The following is an 18,467-nucleotide window of genomic DNA, read 5'->3' as shown; positions in this document are numbered from 1 at the left end:
CTCCATGAGAAGCATAGAGCTTCCTGCTCCCTGGCTGAAACCTGGCCCGGTTGTCCATGTGGACAATATGTTGCCTTACTGCGCCGTGACTGGCCTCCAGAAAAGTCCCAAGTGGCCACTCTTGTCATTGTTTTGACCTCTGCTGCAGGCATGTGGATATCCCCTTTCAAAGGGCCGTTTCTGACAGCATGCTTATCTGCTCCGGGACAAAGCAAACCATTACTGTGGAATGCTGCTGCCACCAAGGCAGGCATGTGTGCGTGAGAGAGAGAGAGGTGGGCTGATGTCCGGGGCTTCCCCTGCCACTGTCTGAACTTACAAAACAGCATGCTGACACACTCTCTGCCCCCCAAAACACAGTCTCTCCCCCCACATATACATAACACACTCCCTCCCCCACCCCCAAATTTGAAAAGCACGCTGCAGCCACTTGCACACAGGGATAGCTACCACAATGCACTGCTCTCTATGGCCACGCCACAGCACTTGCAGCTGACAGTGTAAACGCAAGGCAGCGCTTTCCCTGCTGCTGTCGCCAAGGGCTGGTTTAACTCCCAGCACTCTGCATCTGCAAGTGTAGCCATGCCTTGAGTAAAGAGAGTGGAAACAGATATGGTTACAAATAAAACAAAAGCATACCATGCTTTGAGAGACTAAACAACTCACAGGCTAAAATCTATGTCTCCGTTAATTTTTTCACTTATAGCAACTTCTCAGTTACCAGTCTGTTCCAGGCCAGGATCCAACACACAAAAGACACAGTCCTTTTTGTTCTCAGGCCAGGTCTACAAACTTACATCAATATAACTATGTGGCTCAGGGGGTGTAGAAAAATCCACACCCCTGAGCAACAGTAATTCTGACCTAACCTACAATGTAGCCATCGCTATGTTGATGGGAGGCCTTCTCCTGTTGACATAGCTACCACCTCTCGTGGAGGAGGATGAACTATGCTGACAGAAGCTCTCCCATGGGTGTAGTAATGTCCTCACTGAAGTGCAACTGCGTTGCCACAGCGTTTTAAGTGTAGACCTGCCCTCAGTGATGGATGACCAAAGTGTCTTTTTGCTTCACTTTTTATTTCCCCTGAATTTACTTTATTTGTTTCCAGATGAACCCTTGGGGTTCAGCCTCCAGTGTCCTCCTATGCTGATTTCACATCCCCCAAGTCAAACTGGCTTTTCCTGATGAGGTACATGAAAATGGGGCTCTCGGTGTTGGTTCCACAATGCTGAATTTACTTCTGAAACAAGGAGATAAATACTTTCCCTCCTGTCTGGAAGAAAACCTGCTTCTCCCTTTGTTTGGCTACAGACTTTAAAGTATATCAGCAGCAAGTATCATAATTCCTCATATAGTATTAATACATACATATCACAATTATATTAATGACCAGTTGGCTACTGGCCTTCATTCAACACAAGCCATTTTTATATGTAAATACAAGGACAACAATGTGTTAGATGTAGTGTGTTTGTCAGACCTGATAGGAGTTACTGTTACATGACAGTGAACCCTTTGGCAGTTGGCACGGAGAGGGTCTTAGGGTCACTGAACAACAGCACCCTTCCTCTTCTCAGCAGCATCAAGGGAGGAAGTCTATGCTTTCCATTAAGATATTACCGAGAACATCAGTGGTGGAACCGTAATCTTTTGTTAATCTTAATCAGGCTAGCTCCATCTAAGGGCAGCATTTCAATCTGCCAGAAGCCAAAGGGATGCACATAGTTTTTAGAAACTGGAAGAAACTGTTGAACCTGCCCTTACTTTTAAGGCAAAGGGAACAGCCAACAAAATTACAGCGTCCATCAGGTTAAACACCACTCTGAGTTGCGCAGAAGGGCTAGTACTCATTGCTGTTGGTTACAGTTACTTGGATCAGGATGGGCAGAGCCCTCTAGAACCCATGGAGCCAGACAACTGCAGCCCGTGAGACAACATCTCCACCTGCCACATCTCAATCCCAGTGGTGTCAACATGAAGGTGTAACATGAAGTTTACACCAGCCTATATCTACTCAATGTGGGTGACAGAGGCAGGACATGGACCAAACATTTCTAGAGGCTTATAAATAGGACACTACCAAATTCACAGCCATGAAAAATGAATCACAGGGAGAAGCAGGGCTGGGGGTGCCCCACCAGTGGCTCCTAGCATGCACCAGGCTCCAGCTGCTGGTGGAGGGACCATAAGGCCGGCCCTGCCCTCCCCAAAAGTGATTACATCCCCCGTCATATCATGCAGCCCTCATGTCTGCACAGCCCACTGCTCTCCCGCTGCCCAGTTCTGAAGGCAGCACCTCAGTCACCAACAGCACAGAAATAAGGGTGACAACACCATGACCTACAATAGCCTTGCAACCCTCCCCCACAACCCTCTTTTGAGTCTGGACCCCCATGGTTATAACACTGTGAAATTTCAGATGTAAATATCTGAAACTGTGAAATTATCTATTTTTAAAAGCCTATGATCATGAAATTGACCAAAACGGACCATGAATTTGGTAGGGCCCCTACTTGTAAACACTCTGGGCACCATGGGCCACACTGCAGAGCTACTGGGGCCTCCTCTGACTGGTACTGGCCAGGCTTTGAGGATCCACAACATACCTGGTCCCAGGGCTCCTCTGACGTAGGTGACGAGCTAAAAGCCCAAGAAACAACTCTCTCCAGCCTGGGACCGCTCTCCCTCCGCCCCCCCACCAGCGGCGCCCAGGGTCTGAGCCCCCGGAGGGAGCAGCCGGGAAACCGCCGGCGAGGGCCACGTGCGGCGGGATGGGGGCCGCGTGCGGACTCACCTCATTGTTGAGGTTCAGCACCTGCGCCATGGCGGCGGTTGCCGCCGCAGCAGCCCACGCGAGCCAGCAGCACCCGCTGCGTAGGGAAGGGCAGCCCCCGGCTCACGCTCTTTCCAAAGACACCCACGAAAGGAAACTGCGCGCGTGCGCACTGCTCTCAGCGTTGCGGAGACGCTCTAGGTGGCGTCTCGATGGTGAGGGACCCTCTAGGTGCCGTCTCGCTGGTCGGTCGAACCACGCACCCCAGGGTGCGGGGGGCAGAGCTGGGGAAGTGGGGCTGGGTGCCCTGCGGGGCGGCCGCGGGGGAGGGAGAGACTTTTCCTTTGTTTTTCAGTGACAGCAGCTTATGGCCGGGTCGGGACCTTGAATAACGGAGCTTTGTGATCGAGCCCAGAGGAGCCCCCAAGCGGGCGGGGCGGGGCGGGTTTGTGTCCAGATCCTCCCGCTCTCTCGTGTGTGTGCAGGATCTGGACACAGGGTCCCCTCACGCCCATGCTGACACGGGGTCGAGCCCGTGCTGTTAGGTTTTTCCCACGGAGTGAATTACAATTTGATGGTAGTTGCTGCCATTGTAAGGCGAACATACAACAATAATAAAAAAGTAATAAGAGCATAACATGCAGAGTGGCAAGTTTCTTGGCAATTGTGCAATCTAACCCTGTAAAACAAATATCCCTTCCTCTAGATTCACTGGATCTAGTCCTTGCTGCGTTTTATATAATAAAAAAAGTACATGGTTAACGAGTTTTTTAAAATGACAAAATTATAAACAAAATTCATTGGGGAGCCACCCAGTTACCCCATGTGTTTGAGTTTCATTATGCTCAACAGGGTTTGAATTTTTTTTTACCAGATATGGAATTGAAAATTTAAGTTTTTACCTAGTCTATAGTATTTTCAGATACTGCCTCCCTCAATATCTGAAAGAAATTTGGTACCATGGGGAAAGGAATTTGAATAAAGGAAGAGTTACTTTTGTTTCAATTCAAATGTAAAGAGGCTTGGCTCGCTGCAAAGTAGCCGTGAGCAGTTTGAAATTAAGCTAATTGAAACTGCACAAGAAATCTAAACAATGTTAATAAATAGAGCAATATATTTATTCCCCATTCTCTTATTAAAAAAAAAAGCTGAATACATTGTTTTAAAATTGTGCAGGGATCAAATATGGGAAGTTTCAGCCTAAAAGGAGAAAATTATGAGCGAGTGAAAGTATGTAGTTTCATTGTACAGTATTTCAATTATACTACTTACATGCTTAAAGTTGGAAAGCAGAATATGTGATGTACAGTAATTAAGGCCTCAACACTGTAAAGATTTACATACATGTTTAATGTTATGCACTGTGAACAGTTTCAATGAAGTTCATATTTTGTATAAGTATTCGCAGGATTGAGGCTGAAACTGTTTATCAAGGTTTCATCAAAAGATAGTTTTTCCTTTACTTCAGATTTATTATGCTACCGTGAATTGCCAATGATTTTTAATTGCAATCATCCTAAACCACTTTATATATTTCCTATGTTATTCTAGCATGTTAAAGGTTTCACTACCATAGCTGATAATCAATGTTATTGTTTTAGATTTCAACACTTTAATCTGTTGAACTATTCAGATTATGTAAAATCATTTATGAATACACTTGAAGAAATAATTCCAAATACAATCACAGCAGAAATTATTGTTTATACATATCTTATCAGTTCTAGGCAATTATTTTGGTTACACATCACTAATTAACTGGCCCCTGGATGGCACTGTTGCTCTAAGGATTCTTTGATTTTGAAGACTGAATAATAAAGGAAGGAAATCTAAACTGAGTTCAGATACCTCTGTAATACATATACTTCAGGATCTAACATTTAACTCTACCTATGTTTTGATGTTTGGCTGCTAACTGGTGGCCAAACATACTTTCTAAGTGAACTGCACCTCAGTCTGTGATTTTTATCATGTCTTATGGAGAACATCCAAGTTGAATTCAAGATTCTGCAAAACTTAGCATTGGTGGTTCAGTAGCTTTCTCTTCCATCTGTATCAATGCCAGCTGTAGTGGAGGAGAGCCAGAACCTGTTGTGAGGAGGGGAAAATTAGACAAATATTGATATGATTTAATATTATATTGAAATATAGGTGGCTCCAAATAATTTGCACTCTATAATTATATGGACAGCACCAAAACAAAAAGCCCAGCCTATATCATTTGCAATTCACAAATCCAAACACAAAAATCAGAAGTGAAAAAGATAAGGCACTGGAATCTCACACGGGGTCTCTTTACACTGCTGTAGCATTTTAAAGAGATCTTAAAGCAGGAGAAAATTACATTTGCAGCCATTTTAAGGTCTTTGTACACAGTGTGTAAGTGAGAATCAAGCTCCTAATTTCTACAGCAACATCAGGTTGGCAGCTGTCATAGTTACAAGACTAACTGCAACTCTGACCTGTTTCTGATCTCTGTGTGTACCCATTTCAAGTCTTTGCCTTCTTACCCTTACCTGTTTTGGGGTCAGGGTAAAAGTAAAATTGAGCTCTTACCGGTATGGGGTCTTCACCGTCCCCCAGCCAGCCCATCTGTGCTGCCTGGCCCCACCAGGGCTCCAGCAGCGATTTAAAGGGCCCAGGGTAGCTACTTCTTGCCCCCCACAGCAGCACTTTAAGCAGGGTCCTTTGCCACAGCAAAGGACCTTGCTTAAAGCAATGCCCTGGCAGCGCTTTAACGTCGCTATCCCTTTTGTGCCCCACATCGGCAGCCTGCTGGTAGGGACCTGGCAGGGCGGCCGATAGGGGGTGCAAAAGGGGCAGAGATGTTAAAGTGCTGCTGGCAGCACTTTAAGCAGGGCCATGGCAGCACTTTAAAGTCGGTGGTACGGGCCGGAACTGGCGGCTACCATACTGGCCCGTATCGCCTTACTTTCGCCCCTGTTTGGGGTGGAATGTCACAATATGGCCAGTCTTAGACCAGGCTCTAGATACACTACCCTGTGTGTACTAACCAACTGTGACCATACAGGTCTGATTGGGTTTTGAGCACCTGTGTTTTCTCCTTTCAGGAACTTGTAACCGGTTATACCAACAGCTTTCTTAAAACAGTATTTTTATTTTTTCAGCTGTTGGAACAAAGTGTTAGAGAAAAAGGATTTTAAAACAATAAACAGCCTACATGCATATTTAGTTTTATATAATAGTATGCTTCACTACAAGCTAAGTTAGTTAGGAAGTTAGTTACAGGAACAGACCAGAACCAGCTCACATTCTCCTACCAAGAACAGATCCTCCTTTGTGTCTTTATGTGTCTTCCTCCCCTTAGGGAAAATTGGGCTTAAGAAAACCCCCACCATCCCAGTGGGTAGCTGGGTCCATTTACTATTGCTCAATAGTTTCTTTTATTTTCAAGCCCCAGATGTGAAGTCTCCTGGTACCTGAGAATGTTTTTCCTCATCTGATGGAGCACCTATCCAGGCTGCTCCATTGCTTGGGCAGCTAGACCCAATCAGTCTCAGTTGTAATCACTGGCCTGATGGCTGTGTCCCCACTGTAGATGAGGGTATTGAAACACTCTGCTACCCTTTGTTAGTCCAACACATTATCTTAAAAGTCAAACACACAAATAATATTTTAGGATACAGATTGAAATATTCATTTAATACAGATGCTTATGGTCATATATCATCACACCTTTACTATGCACATATACGTTGGTTTTCCTATTGACGGTGACAATAAATGTGACAGTAAATGGGTTTTGGCAGTTGCGCTTCATTTCCCTTTCATTTCATGATCTGGAAAAAGGGGTAAACAGTGAGGTGGCAAAATTTGCAGATGATACAAAATTACAAAACATAGTTAAAACCCAGGCAGACTGGGAAGAGCTACAAAATGATCTCTCAAAACTGGGTGACTGGGCAACAAAATGGCAAATGAAATTTAATGTTGATAAATGTAAAGTAATGCACATTAGAATGCATAATCCCAACTATACATATAAAATGATGCAGTCTAAATTAGCTGTTGCCACTCAAGAAAGAGATTTTGGAGTCGTGGATAATTCTCTGAAAACATTCACTCAATGTGCAGCGGCAGTCAAAAAACCAATCAGAATAATTAATAATTAAGGAATAATTAAGAAAGGGATACATAATAGGACAGAAAATATCATGTTGCCACTATATAAATCCATGGTATGCCCACATCTTGAATACTGTGTGCAGATGTGGTCACCCCATCTCAAAAAAGATATATTGGACTTGGAAAAGGTTCAGAAAAGGGCAACAAAAATTATTAGGGGTACGGAACGGTGTCCATATGAGGAGAAATTAAGACTGGGATTTTTCAGCTTGAAAAAGAGACAGCTAAGGGGAGATATGATTGAGGTCTATAAAATCATGACTGGTGTAGAGAAAATAGATAAGGAAGTGTCGTTTACTACTTCTCATAACACAAGAACTATGGGTCACCAAATGAAATTAATAGGCAGCAGGTTTAAAACAAATAAAAGGAAGTATTTCTTCATGCAACTCACAGTCAACCGGTGGAACTTATTGCCAGAGGATGTTATGAAGCCCAAGACTATAACAGGGTTAAAAAAAGAACTAGATAAATTCATGGATGATAGGTCCATCAATGGCTATTAGCTGGGATGGGCAGGAATGGTGTCCCTAGCCTCTCTTTGCCAGAAGCTGGGAATGAGCGACGGGATGGATCACTTGATGATTACATGTTCTGTTCATTCCCTCTGGGGCACCTGGCATTGGCCACTGTCGGAAGACAGGATATGGGGCTAGATGGACCTTTGGTCTGACCCAGTAGGGCCATTCTTATGTTCATGGAGTTTTTGTGAACTAAATTCTGGAGTGCTGAAATTGCACAAAATGCAACTGCCAGTAAAGTTAGCCAAAACTGGGACAACTAAAACTGGCAGGTTTTGCACCACTCTACCCTATAGCTTCACACTCTGTATCTCATATTTTCATTGCTGTCACAGAAGTGTCTTTTTAATTATACTGGAGTATCTGCCCTGGCTTTGTTCTTTTGTTTTGTTTGTAATTATATTGTACTAGAACCTAGAGGACCCAGCTGAGATCAGGGCCCCTTTGTGCTCGGCTCTGTACATACACATAGTAAGAGACAGTTCCTACCTCAAAAAGCTTACAATCTAAATAGATAGGACAGGCAAAGGAAGTCATATTATCCCTATTTACACCTGGGGAACTGAGGCACAGAGAGATTAGTAAGTGATTGTAAGGGACTGTGGAAGACTTTGTTATGGCCTAGCTAGGGAACTTTCACTTTCTCGAGCCGAGAGGTTACTGTGGGACATAGATAGCTGCTTTGTTATTGTAGGAGATAGTTCTTGAAGGACACAGCTGCTGTGTTATTGCAGGATATAGATAGTTCTTGAAGGACATAGCTGCTTTGCATGGCCCTTCGCCAGGTAGTAGAAAGCCTCCCTTTAAGAAGCACCTAATTCTATATTCATGAGCTGTTTTTGTGTAGTGCTTATTAACGCTGACTGTCTGCCCCTCCACTGGACTCCATCCCAGGCAGAGCTCCGGTGTGCTGGGTTCCCTGCCTTGAAAAAAAAAAATTGTTTTCAGTTCTGGTTTTTCAATGAAATGGATTTTTATGGAATTTAAAAAAAAGAGTTGGAAATATCTGGCAAGAAACAATTGGCATTTTTTGATCAGCTCAACTGATAACCTCACATGCTAGGAGTAATAAAAGCTTTTCTTTGTTTTCTCAAAACTGTTTTTGTTAAAGATTTTTCAGACTCACACTTCTCTTAAAACAAACAAAAACCACAACAGATTTATTTAACTCATTTCAATAATGCAGATATTCAGTGTTTCCAGTGGATGCCAGCCATTTCCTTAGATCAATAGCACATTACATTGCTGGCTGATATGTCTTGACATGAAAAGTCACATTGTGATGAGTGAAGTTAGAATGTTCAAAGATTACACAGCTTTCTTATAAAAATAAATGGACACAAATCAAACGTCAAGAATTATAACATTCAAAAACCAGTTGGAGAACACTTCAATCTCTCCAGTCACACGATTTCAGACCTGAGAGTGGCTATCCTTCAACAAAAAGCTTCAAAAACAGACTCCAATGACAGGTTTCAGAGTAGCAGCCGTGTTAGTCTGTATTCGCAAAAAGAAAAGGAGTACTTGTGGCACCTTAGAGACTAACAAATTTATTAGAGCATAAGCTTTCATGAGCTACAGCTCACTTCATCGGATGCATTCCGATGAGAGACTCCAATGAGAGACTGCTGAATTGGAATTAATTTGCAAACTGGATACAATTAACTTAGGCTTGAATAGAGACTGGGAGTAGATGGGTCATTACATAAAGTAAAACTATTTCCCCATGTTATTTCTCCCCCCACCCCACCACTGTTCCTCAGACGTTCTTGTTAACTGCTGGAAATGGCCCATCTTGATTATCACCACAAAAAGTTTTCCTCCTTTCCCCTCTCCTTCCTGCTGGTAATAGCTCATCTTAAGTGATCACTCGCCTTACAGTGTGTATGATAAAACCCATTGTTTCATGTTCTCTGTGTGTGTATATAAATCTCCCCACTGTATTTTCCATCAAATGCATCCGATGAAGTGAGCTGTAGCTCACGAAAGCTTATGCTCAAATAAATTTGTTAGTCGCTAAGGTGCCACAAGTACTCCTTTTCTTTTTTGCGAATACAGACTAACACGGCTGCTACTCTGAAAACAGCTTTTTTAAAAACATAGTGTAAAAAATTGCCATTCAAGGGAAAAACAGTATGGGGATTTTTTTCAACTCTAGTTCCAAAAACCAAGATTGTGTGCTAAAGAAAGGCCAGACTGAGAGATATATACAATGGCATCATGACTTCTGAATGCAGTTGAGCTCTCTACCATAGTACCTCCTCTGGGCTGGTGCTCAGATTGTCTCTCTCAGAGTAACTCTGCATTGCCACCATTCATGGATGTGAGTTGAAGCATAATATAGCCCATAAGCTTAAAATACCACCTAAAATATTATTAACTCCTTTAATGTGTAACCCTTCTGCCAGGGGGTGTCGGCAGCAACAAATGCTGGGTTCAAGATCTAGGGGTTCCTCTTAACAACACAATGCAGCACCAGCTCAAATTCCCACCGAGTAATCTGAGAACTAAATGTAACCCACATGCCTAAAGGGATATATCTCTTTAAGAGATCTAGTGAGAAGTGAGGGGCAGCTCTGTCTGGGCCATTGTTGCTCTGCAAATGCACAATTAGCATTCCACTCCCAGGAGTTTCTGGAATTGGCTGTGGTAGTTTTGGTCATGCTCAATAGGCTCCCTGTAGCTGGATTACAAGACTCCAATGAGGGCAAGAAGTTGGGACAGCTGCTGTACTGAAAAGGACATGTGACATACCTCGGTTGGGAGGGGCTTTGCTATAGGGCAGGGTGGGCAAACTTTTTGGGCCAAACGCCACATCTGGGAATAGAAATTGTATGGCAGGCCATGAATGCTCAGAAAATTGAGGTTTGGGTGCGCGGGAGAGTGTGAGAGCTCTGATTGGGGGTGGGAAAGGAAATGAGGAGTCAGGATGCAGAAGGGGGCTCCGGGCTGGGGTGGGGTGCGGGCTCCAGCTGGGGAGTGCAGGTTCTGGGGTGGGGCTGGGGATGACAAGTTTGAGGTGTACGAGGGGGTTCTGGGCTGTGTCTAAGATTCGGATGGTGGGAGGGGGATCAGGGCTGGGGCAGGGGGTTGGGGCATGGGGAGAGGCTTAGGGGTGCAGGCTGTTACCAGATGTGCCTGTTACTTTGGGGTCATTTATTAGGGTTACTCTTCTGGAGAGGGGCATTCTGTAATTCTATTAATGTACTGCTTATGTCACTTGTGTGTTCATATGGAGCTCTCTACTCCTTCCTTCTGCAAGTCCCTTCCCAATGAAGCTATCCTGCAGGATAGGTTCCCCAGAACTAGTTCCCCTAGGTTCCCCAGAACTGGGTTCCTCCAGCCCTAGAACTAGAGACTGACTGACTGACACTCACTCACTCTCTCTCTCTCTCTCTCTAACAGTCTGAGCGGACCAGGTCAATCAGAACTCTCAAGATGATCCCCTTATCTGTCACTGTACTCAATTGTCTGGGTTAAGCAGCACTTTCAAGCTGTCACCCTCATGTGCCCCAGGGCTCAATAGGCTGGGCTGAGCAGCACTTTCAACTGCCCACCCCTTATGTACCACAGGTTTAATGTGTCCCTATTACACTTTTACTCATAGTAACCCACTTGATGAGTAAACCCCACAGTATTTTTGGGCACTACAGGGATCTTAGCTTAGGTAAAAGAAGCGTTGCTGTAGAGTAAATGGGGGAAGCTAAAAACACAAAAGGCTAGAGTTCAGACAGAGAGAAAGAGAGAAGCAACCAGCTTAATCATAAAAGTTATTTATTGAATAATAGTGATAACTACACAAGGAGAGCCTAAACCAACATAACATACATTATTAAAGGTTAATACCTGAGGTAGAAAGGAAAACAGAGAGAGAGAGAGAGAGGGATCTCACCCACTCCAGGAGGCTTGAACTGGTCAGGGTTCCCAGGTGATGGTGATACCTTAAGGTCCTGAGGGCAGGAGACAGGCAGAGCCCCCAGCACGATCAGTCAGGAGAAGATGGAGTCCCAGTGGAACTGATGCATAGTTTGGATCTAAGCATCAGAACACTGACTGTAGGGTGAGTAGGGATTTTTGTAGAGAAAATACAATGGTTCAAGGGAGAACATTAGATTTGTTTATAGGTAAACTGATGACTCAAGGGTCCTAGACAATAGGAGCTGATCACTCTTGGCTCTGGGTGGTGTTTTCTTCCAGGGAGTTCACAATGCAACTAGGCTGCTTCAGTGTTTTGGATATCAATCAAGGATTTATTAAGATGATGTTGAAGTAAAAAGAAAATGGTACAGAGTTTAAGCATAGAATTGGTCTAATAATTGCTGAGCTGGGTGTGTGCAGGCATAGGTTCATTAACATCTGGAGCAGAGATTCCTATGTTGCAGTGGATGCCTGCTTTTCTGGTCCCAGAGTTCATTGCGGTTCACACTTTTCCATTCTGTATGCAAATTGAGATGTCTCCTTGTCCCATCTTTCATGCCGATGAGGCTAGGGGAGTTGTCTGTTTTCCATTCTGTATGCTAATGGAGAGGTCTTAATCTTGTCACCCTTGTCAGGAGGGGTCTAAGTGTGTCTCCCAATGCCCTTCGCTGCTCTCTGCAAGTTTTTTTCTCTCTGATGGGTTTTGGTTTAAACAGAGGCGGGGAAGGGGGGGGAGGGTCTTTCATGAGTCAGACAGGCTGGATACTGCACCCTGGTTCCCCAAGAACACAGAGCTGACTGATATCACGTCTCCAAGCGGCGCTTACCTCAGGTGGCTCCCAGAAGCAGCGGCATGTCCCTTCTCCGGCTCCAACGTGGAGGCGCGGCCAGGTGGCTCTGCACACTGCCCCATCCTCAGTCATCACCCCTGCAGCTCCCATTGGAGTGCCAGAGGGGACCATTAGAGTGCATAGGAGCCAGAGCGGGGCCATGCTGTGGCTTCTGGTAGCTGCTTGGTGCAGCCCCCGACCCTGCGCCCCGTCTGGAGCAAGACCCAGACCCCGCTCCCCAGCGGGCCAGTCCACAGGCCATAGTTTGCCCACCCCTGCCATAGGGGAAAATATTCTGCTTTCTGCTCTTAACTCTGAAGCATGTTGCAGCAGGTGGGTATATTGTTAACTTGCCAACAGGAAAGCATTGGCAGTGTTAGTTGCAGAAAAGGTAAATTAGGAAGAAAATTAATTGTAATTAATTAATTTAATTAATAATGAATGTTGTTTGAGTTCGCCAAATTGTTTTAGTCAAATTGTCTTAACCCTTGTGGTTCACCAACTCTTATTTAAAGGTGATGCTAGGAAAAGAATAATTTCTATTTTGCTATTCTCAGTATTGTATTTTTCTTGTAATAGTGGTACTCATTTACATCAGGGGTGGGCAAACTAAGGCCTGTGAGCAGGATCTGGGTGATTACGGTGGGCAGGAAGTGCTGGGAGGGGTGCTGATTGGTGGGGCATACCAGCAGGAAGGAGCCACTGGGGAAAAGGGGAGGTTCTCATAGGGGGGCTGCCAGTGGGTGTTCACTATTTTTTCCCCAGTAGGTGCTCCAGCCCCAGAGCATCCATGGAGTTGGCACCTATGATATCCTCATGAAGAGGTCTAGAAATACCAACTGTAATTAAAATACATTTTGGAATGTTTCTGGTGAGATGTTGATCAGATGGGTTTTCAGACTGCCTGGCTCAGCAAAAAGTATATACTGTAGTTTTACAGTAACAGTGGCCAAATCTTGCTTGCTTTACTAATACAAGTAACCCTAATTTTGTCAATAGAACTGCTTATGTGAGTAAGGTGAGCAGAGTTTGGCCTTATGGCTGTAGTATGAGTTGTTTCCTTTTTTAAAAAAAATAATAAAAAGGAATAGCCAAAATAATCAGCAATTGATATGGGTACGAATCACCAAAGAAGGATGGAGCACATAGAAAAGGGAACAAGGCGCATGTTCTTTCTCTGGATTTTTTTTTTTATAAGCAGAAATATAGTTTAAAGCTGACCCATTGCAACTTTACATTATGCAACTACCAATTGAGGTGGATGTGGGTAGGAAAATTCCTCAGTTTTTAATATCACTGAACAATCCCTTCAGACTTCACTCAACTGTCAAATCTTATCACACACTGCACCCAATCATAAATGTTGCCCTGGCCTTTGGCCAGCAACTAATCATCTTGACTTCCACTAACACAACCTGGAAGCAAGCGTGGGAAGGAAGGAGTTGCTGATTAAAAGGAGACCTTTGAGATGTTTATAACTGTATGTTTCCCATTTTTTCACATTACCTTGCTGGGATCCCTGTGAATAACGAAAATTAAAATCCTACACTACATCCTGGACTACATCAGAAGACTTGACATTGCTGGAAGGGATAGCTTTCTAAAAGTTCACTCTCTTCCAAAGTTCACACTATTCAATGGAATTCTCTCTTTATGTTTCTTCACATATTCAAGGGGACTCTTGAAAGTTGAGGAAAGTTTTGTCTTGCAGATTTAGTATCATCAAGTTGACTTCTTAGAATGAAGACAAAATACCTTCTTTCAAAGATGCTCAGGTCAAGTTTTCTTTGAAAATACAGACACTTGTGCATCATTCGCAGCTCTTACTGCCCTGAAGTTTGTTTTTAAGGTGTTCAGAGTAATCTGAAATCAAATCTCAGGAGCTTTGCTATTCTATGAAGCGATTAAAGTCAGCTGGTCAGGAACTGCCATTAGGTCACTAACTTGCTCTGAAGTTTGAAATTCACAGTAGTCTCTTCACATGTAGGCCTTTAAAAAAAAAAAGTAGTCTTCATTGTGATGGGCATAAGGCCTGATTCTAGAAATATTTAGGCCATGATTTAGGACAGTATCCCTATTGAGGACAACTCTTAAACAAGGCTTTTGATACTGTATCACAAGACCTTCCAAACAAACTAGAGAAGGATAGCCTAAACAAACCTATTATAAGGTTGGTGCACAACTGGCTGGAAAAGCACACTCAGAGAAGTTATCAATGACTCACAATCATTCTGGAATGGCATATCAAATGGGAACCCACAGGAATCTGTCCCGGGTCCTGTTCTATTCAATAACTTCACAAATAATTTGGATGACAGTTCCAGCAGCTCCTCCGGGTCTCTGGCAGTATAGCAGCCTTTGTAAGGTCCAGATTCCAGTAGCGGGGGGAGACGTCCTGCTCCTCTGGCAGCTCTGCCCCAGCAGAGCTGGAGGGACAGCCTTTTCCAGTTCCAGTTCCTGTCCTGCCCCTCTGCTTCTGGCAGGGTGTCCGCGGGTGTTCCAGTTCTGCCCACCAAGGGGCAGTCGTGGTTCTCTCCCTAGTAGTCAGGGAAGGAGACCATGCCCCCTCGCTACAACACTCATAAAGCTTGCGGACAATACCAAGCTGGGAGGGGTTGCAAGCACTCTGTTGGACAGGATTAAAATTGAAAATGATCTTGACAAACTGGAGAAGTGGTCTGAAGTACAATAGCATAAACACAATAAGGACAAATACAAAGAACTACACTTAGGGAGGACTAATCAATTGCACAAATACAAAATGAAAAGTGACTGCCTGGGAAAGAGTACTGCAGAAAAGGGTATGGGGGTTATAGCGGATCAGAAACTAAATATGGGTTGACAATGTAATACTATTGCAAAAAAAGTAAACATCATTCTGAGATGTATTAGCAGGATCGTTGTAAGCAAGATACAAGTAGTAATTCTTCCACTCTACTTAGCACTAATAGGGCCTCAATTGGAGTACGGTGTCCGGTGCTGGGCACCACACTTTGAGAAAGATGTGGGCTAATTGGAGAAAGTCGAGAAGAGAGCAACAAAAATGATTAAAGGTCTAGATATATGACCTATGAGGAGAGATTGACAAAAAATTGGCTTTGTTTAGTCTGGAGAAAAGAAGACTGAGGGGAGACTTGACAACAGTCTACAAGTATGTAAAAGGTTGTTATAAAGAAGAGGGTGATAAATTGTTCTTACCACTGAGGATAGGACAAGTAGTAATGGATTTAAATTATAGCAAGGAAGATTTAGTTAGACATTAGGAAAACTTCCTAACTGTAAGCATACTGAAGCACTGAAACAAATTATCTAGAGAGGTTGTGAAATCTCCATCATTAGAGGTTTTTAAAAAAGAGGTTAGACAAATACCTATCAGGGTGGGCCTAGATAATATTTAGTCCTGCCTCAGTGCAGGGGACTGAACTAGATGACCTAACAAGGTCCCTCTACTTCTACATTTCTGTGATTCTATATGCTAAATTTAAGAATGTGTTTGAGTGCTGTCCTGAACATAATTACTTTTCGCAGTCAAAGCCTTTCTGCCCGGTATAATGCTAACTACTGTGAGGCATCCCTCTGACTTCAGTAGGACTCCTTGAGATAGTAAGCTCCAAGCCAAGTGTTTGACAGATTGGGCATATAGTTACTCTGAATGTGGATCACTACTTTGTTTAATACCTGGCTCTGTGTTTGTCGATTTCATGGAAAACTTAAGTTTAAATGTTTTTATAGAAGAGAAAAAATCAGGGCTAGAGTTTTAAAATTGAATGGAATAGGTAGTATAGCTCCTTCTGTGAAGGAAAATCAGCAGTCTTCATTTCTGTTAACTGCTGCTATTCAGACTTAGCATAAATAGACCAACAGGTCTATTTTAATTTAATTTCTAGCTCCCATGACACCAAGTAAGAAAAGTGAGGGATGGAATTAGAGCAACAGTAGTTTTACTCTGCTGAATCATCCCAGACCGCTAGATCCCAGGATGATTATGGCAGCAATCTCCTATGGGGAAAGCTATAGTGGTGTTACAGTGCTGTCACTACTAAGGGCTTTTCTTTTGGATTCTGTGGCAATGAATATGGCTGAAAGTAGCTGAGGGCAAAATTACAATGTGAAATCTCAGCAGTTCAAGGTAGTTAATGTCTGAGAAATGTTTAAATTACTCCGAAATATAGGGCTCTTCCCTACTGCAAAGCAAATGATAATCAATATTCAGTATAGGAGATATAATTAATAGTCAAGTATGTAATTCAGTGTTTCTCAACCAACAAATGTCTCTCTGCACACTTTGCGCACTTCATCATGAGTAGTATGATGGAAAGAAGGAGGTTGCCATGAAAATATCTATGCATGGAATATTTCCTTGAGACCACAAAGCCATCCACAGCCCCTCCTCACCAACTATCTTCAGGCACTAGCATGTGACATAATAGGGTATGACCTGTTTGAAGGGGGAAGGAGTCAGGAGTACAGCCATTTTAGATGGCATGTTCCCTTCTCAAACTGGTGTAACTTAGATACATTTGTCACCCTAACTGTGCTAAAAGCAGCATTCTCTTGCCCTGCACACGCTATGATCTCCATTGTGAGGGTAACTTGGGCTTGGCTAGCAGAAAGATAATGGTACTTCTGCATGGGGAGGAGTTAACAGGCTTGCAGACACAGGCTGCATGAATAGATATTGTGCACAGTGGGGCTGGAGTTGGCAACATTCTCAGACTCCCAATTAATGGTAGTGCAGTTCCATCAGCAGAAGTAAAAATAAAGCACAGACAAGACTTTTGTGGTCATTAGAGATTTCAATAGTATGCCATTTAGTTTTACTCTGAGCTAGATTTAATACAATGGTTGCACTGGTGGCCACAAAAGTCTGATTTACAATAGACTTCCTGCCACTGCTGAACTGGTGATGGTAACAGCTTCTCATTATTACCATTATCAACCTGTAATTAAAATCAAAATGAATTCAACCATAAATACTAGCAATAGTTGGAAACAGCATATTTGATTTACTTTAGATTTTGGTTTTAGAAATTAGTCGCTTTAAGATCACAAGAAGGCAAAGGAACTTAACTAATTTCAATTTTTTGCTTTACACTTTATTAGAAATAGCTTGGGGTTTTATAATACAATTTTGTAGGTTATTAAACCAGAGTGAGTAGGTCAGTTTAGGATTTTAAATAACTGAAAAATTGAAGTTGAAAATTCCTTTTTCCATGAAGGATTTACTGTGGTAGTTAACCTGTATTATTGATTTCTCTCATCACACAAGTGTGGCTTGTTAATACACATTCTGAGCATTTAACATGCTAAAATAACTGGCTAATGGGAAACAAAATATTACTTCAACACTTTCCCCCCCTAACATCTGCTTCTTATTTCAAGAGTCTGATCCCACTCCGCCTTTTCCCTGCCCTTTCCTGGGCCTCACTGTGAAGTGTGTATTGCCAATAGAAAAAGTGAAAAGAAGCTTCTGCTTCACTGAATTCATAAGTAGTTTTGCATGTCAGACTGCAGGTTTGGGCCCATTTTACTTTGTTTTTAAAATGTCCAGTTGAAAAGTGCCCCGCCTTACTCAGCACTTTTAAAGACTAAAGAATTCTCATCTTTCACAGTCAAACACAGTAGCCAAAAAGTGACAAGAATACTGTTGATGATTAATTCTGAACTTCCAAAGGATGTCTTAGAGGAACTGATCCCCTGTCTTTGGTTACACTGATGTAAATCTAGAGCAACTCCTCCAGGTTTATCTCTGGTTTCACTTAAATGTAACTGAGGTTTAAATTTGGTCCAATATGTAGAGTTCTGGTCAAATAGAGCCTCACTGGAAGATCTGTGATTATACAACACCTCTCAAGATCACCCCAATAGTAAGCTATAAAAGCAGGAGGAGGTAACTACATATAGCAAATAATAAAACAGACACATACAGCAACCACAAGCAAGGAAAGACAGAAAAACTAACTCGTTTTTCAAGACCCTTTGAAGTGTTCCCCTGCAGTGTCCACCCCATTATCCACTGAACACTCATACAAATACTGGGTCTGCTGTCCACAAGGGAACAGTGAACACACTACCTTGAATTAATCAACTCAGGATCAGGTCATTGAACACCATAGTACTGAGATATTTATTGTGAGAACAAGGATACGTTTATTACCAAAATTCAGGGTTCTAGAGATAGTAAGGATTATGGAAACAAATGGGTTACATATAAAACAAAATCATAACACTATTTCTAGGAGCTAAACTTCTGTCTAAAAGTTTCTCACTTCAAAT

The 18,467-nt window shown here is 43.0% G+C and overlaps 1 protein-coding gene across 4 annotated transcripts in view; it reads right to left on the bottom strand.

Annotated features, from left to right (window-relative positions):
- SRFBP1 (serum response factor binding protein 1) overlaps positions 1-3,130 on the bottom strand; it is a 105,583-nt gene extending 102,453 nt beyond the window's left edge. The window contains exon 1 of one of the 4 annotated variants that reach the window (XM_038403062.2): positions 2,798-3,130. In XM_038403062.2, the coding sequence (XP_038258990.1) occupies positions 2,798-2,827 (30 nt within the window). In that variant the 5' untranslated portion in view covers positions 2,828-3,130. The remainder of the gene's footprint in view (positions 1-2,797) is intronic. The other 3 variants (XM_043514386.1, XM_043514383.1, XM_043514385.1) reach the window with 3 other exon arrangements.
- Between the last annotated feature and the right edge of the window lie 15,337 nt (positions 3,131-18,467).

This window comes from Dermochelys coriacea, chromosome 5 (assembly GCF_009764565.3).
Source record: "Dermochelys coriacea isolate rDerCor1 chromosome 5, rDerCor1.pri.v4, whole genome shotgun sequence".
In the NCBI taxonomy this organism is placed as follows: domain Eukaryota; kingdom Metazoa; phylum Chordata; order Testudines; family Dermochelyidae; genus Dermochelys; species Dermochelys coriacea.
Note: the sequence above shows the minus strand (reverse complement) of the source record. Positions and strands in the feature narration are given on the sequence as shown.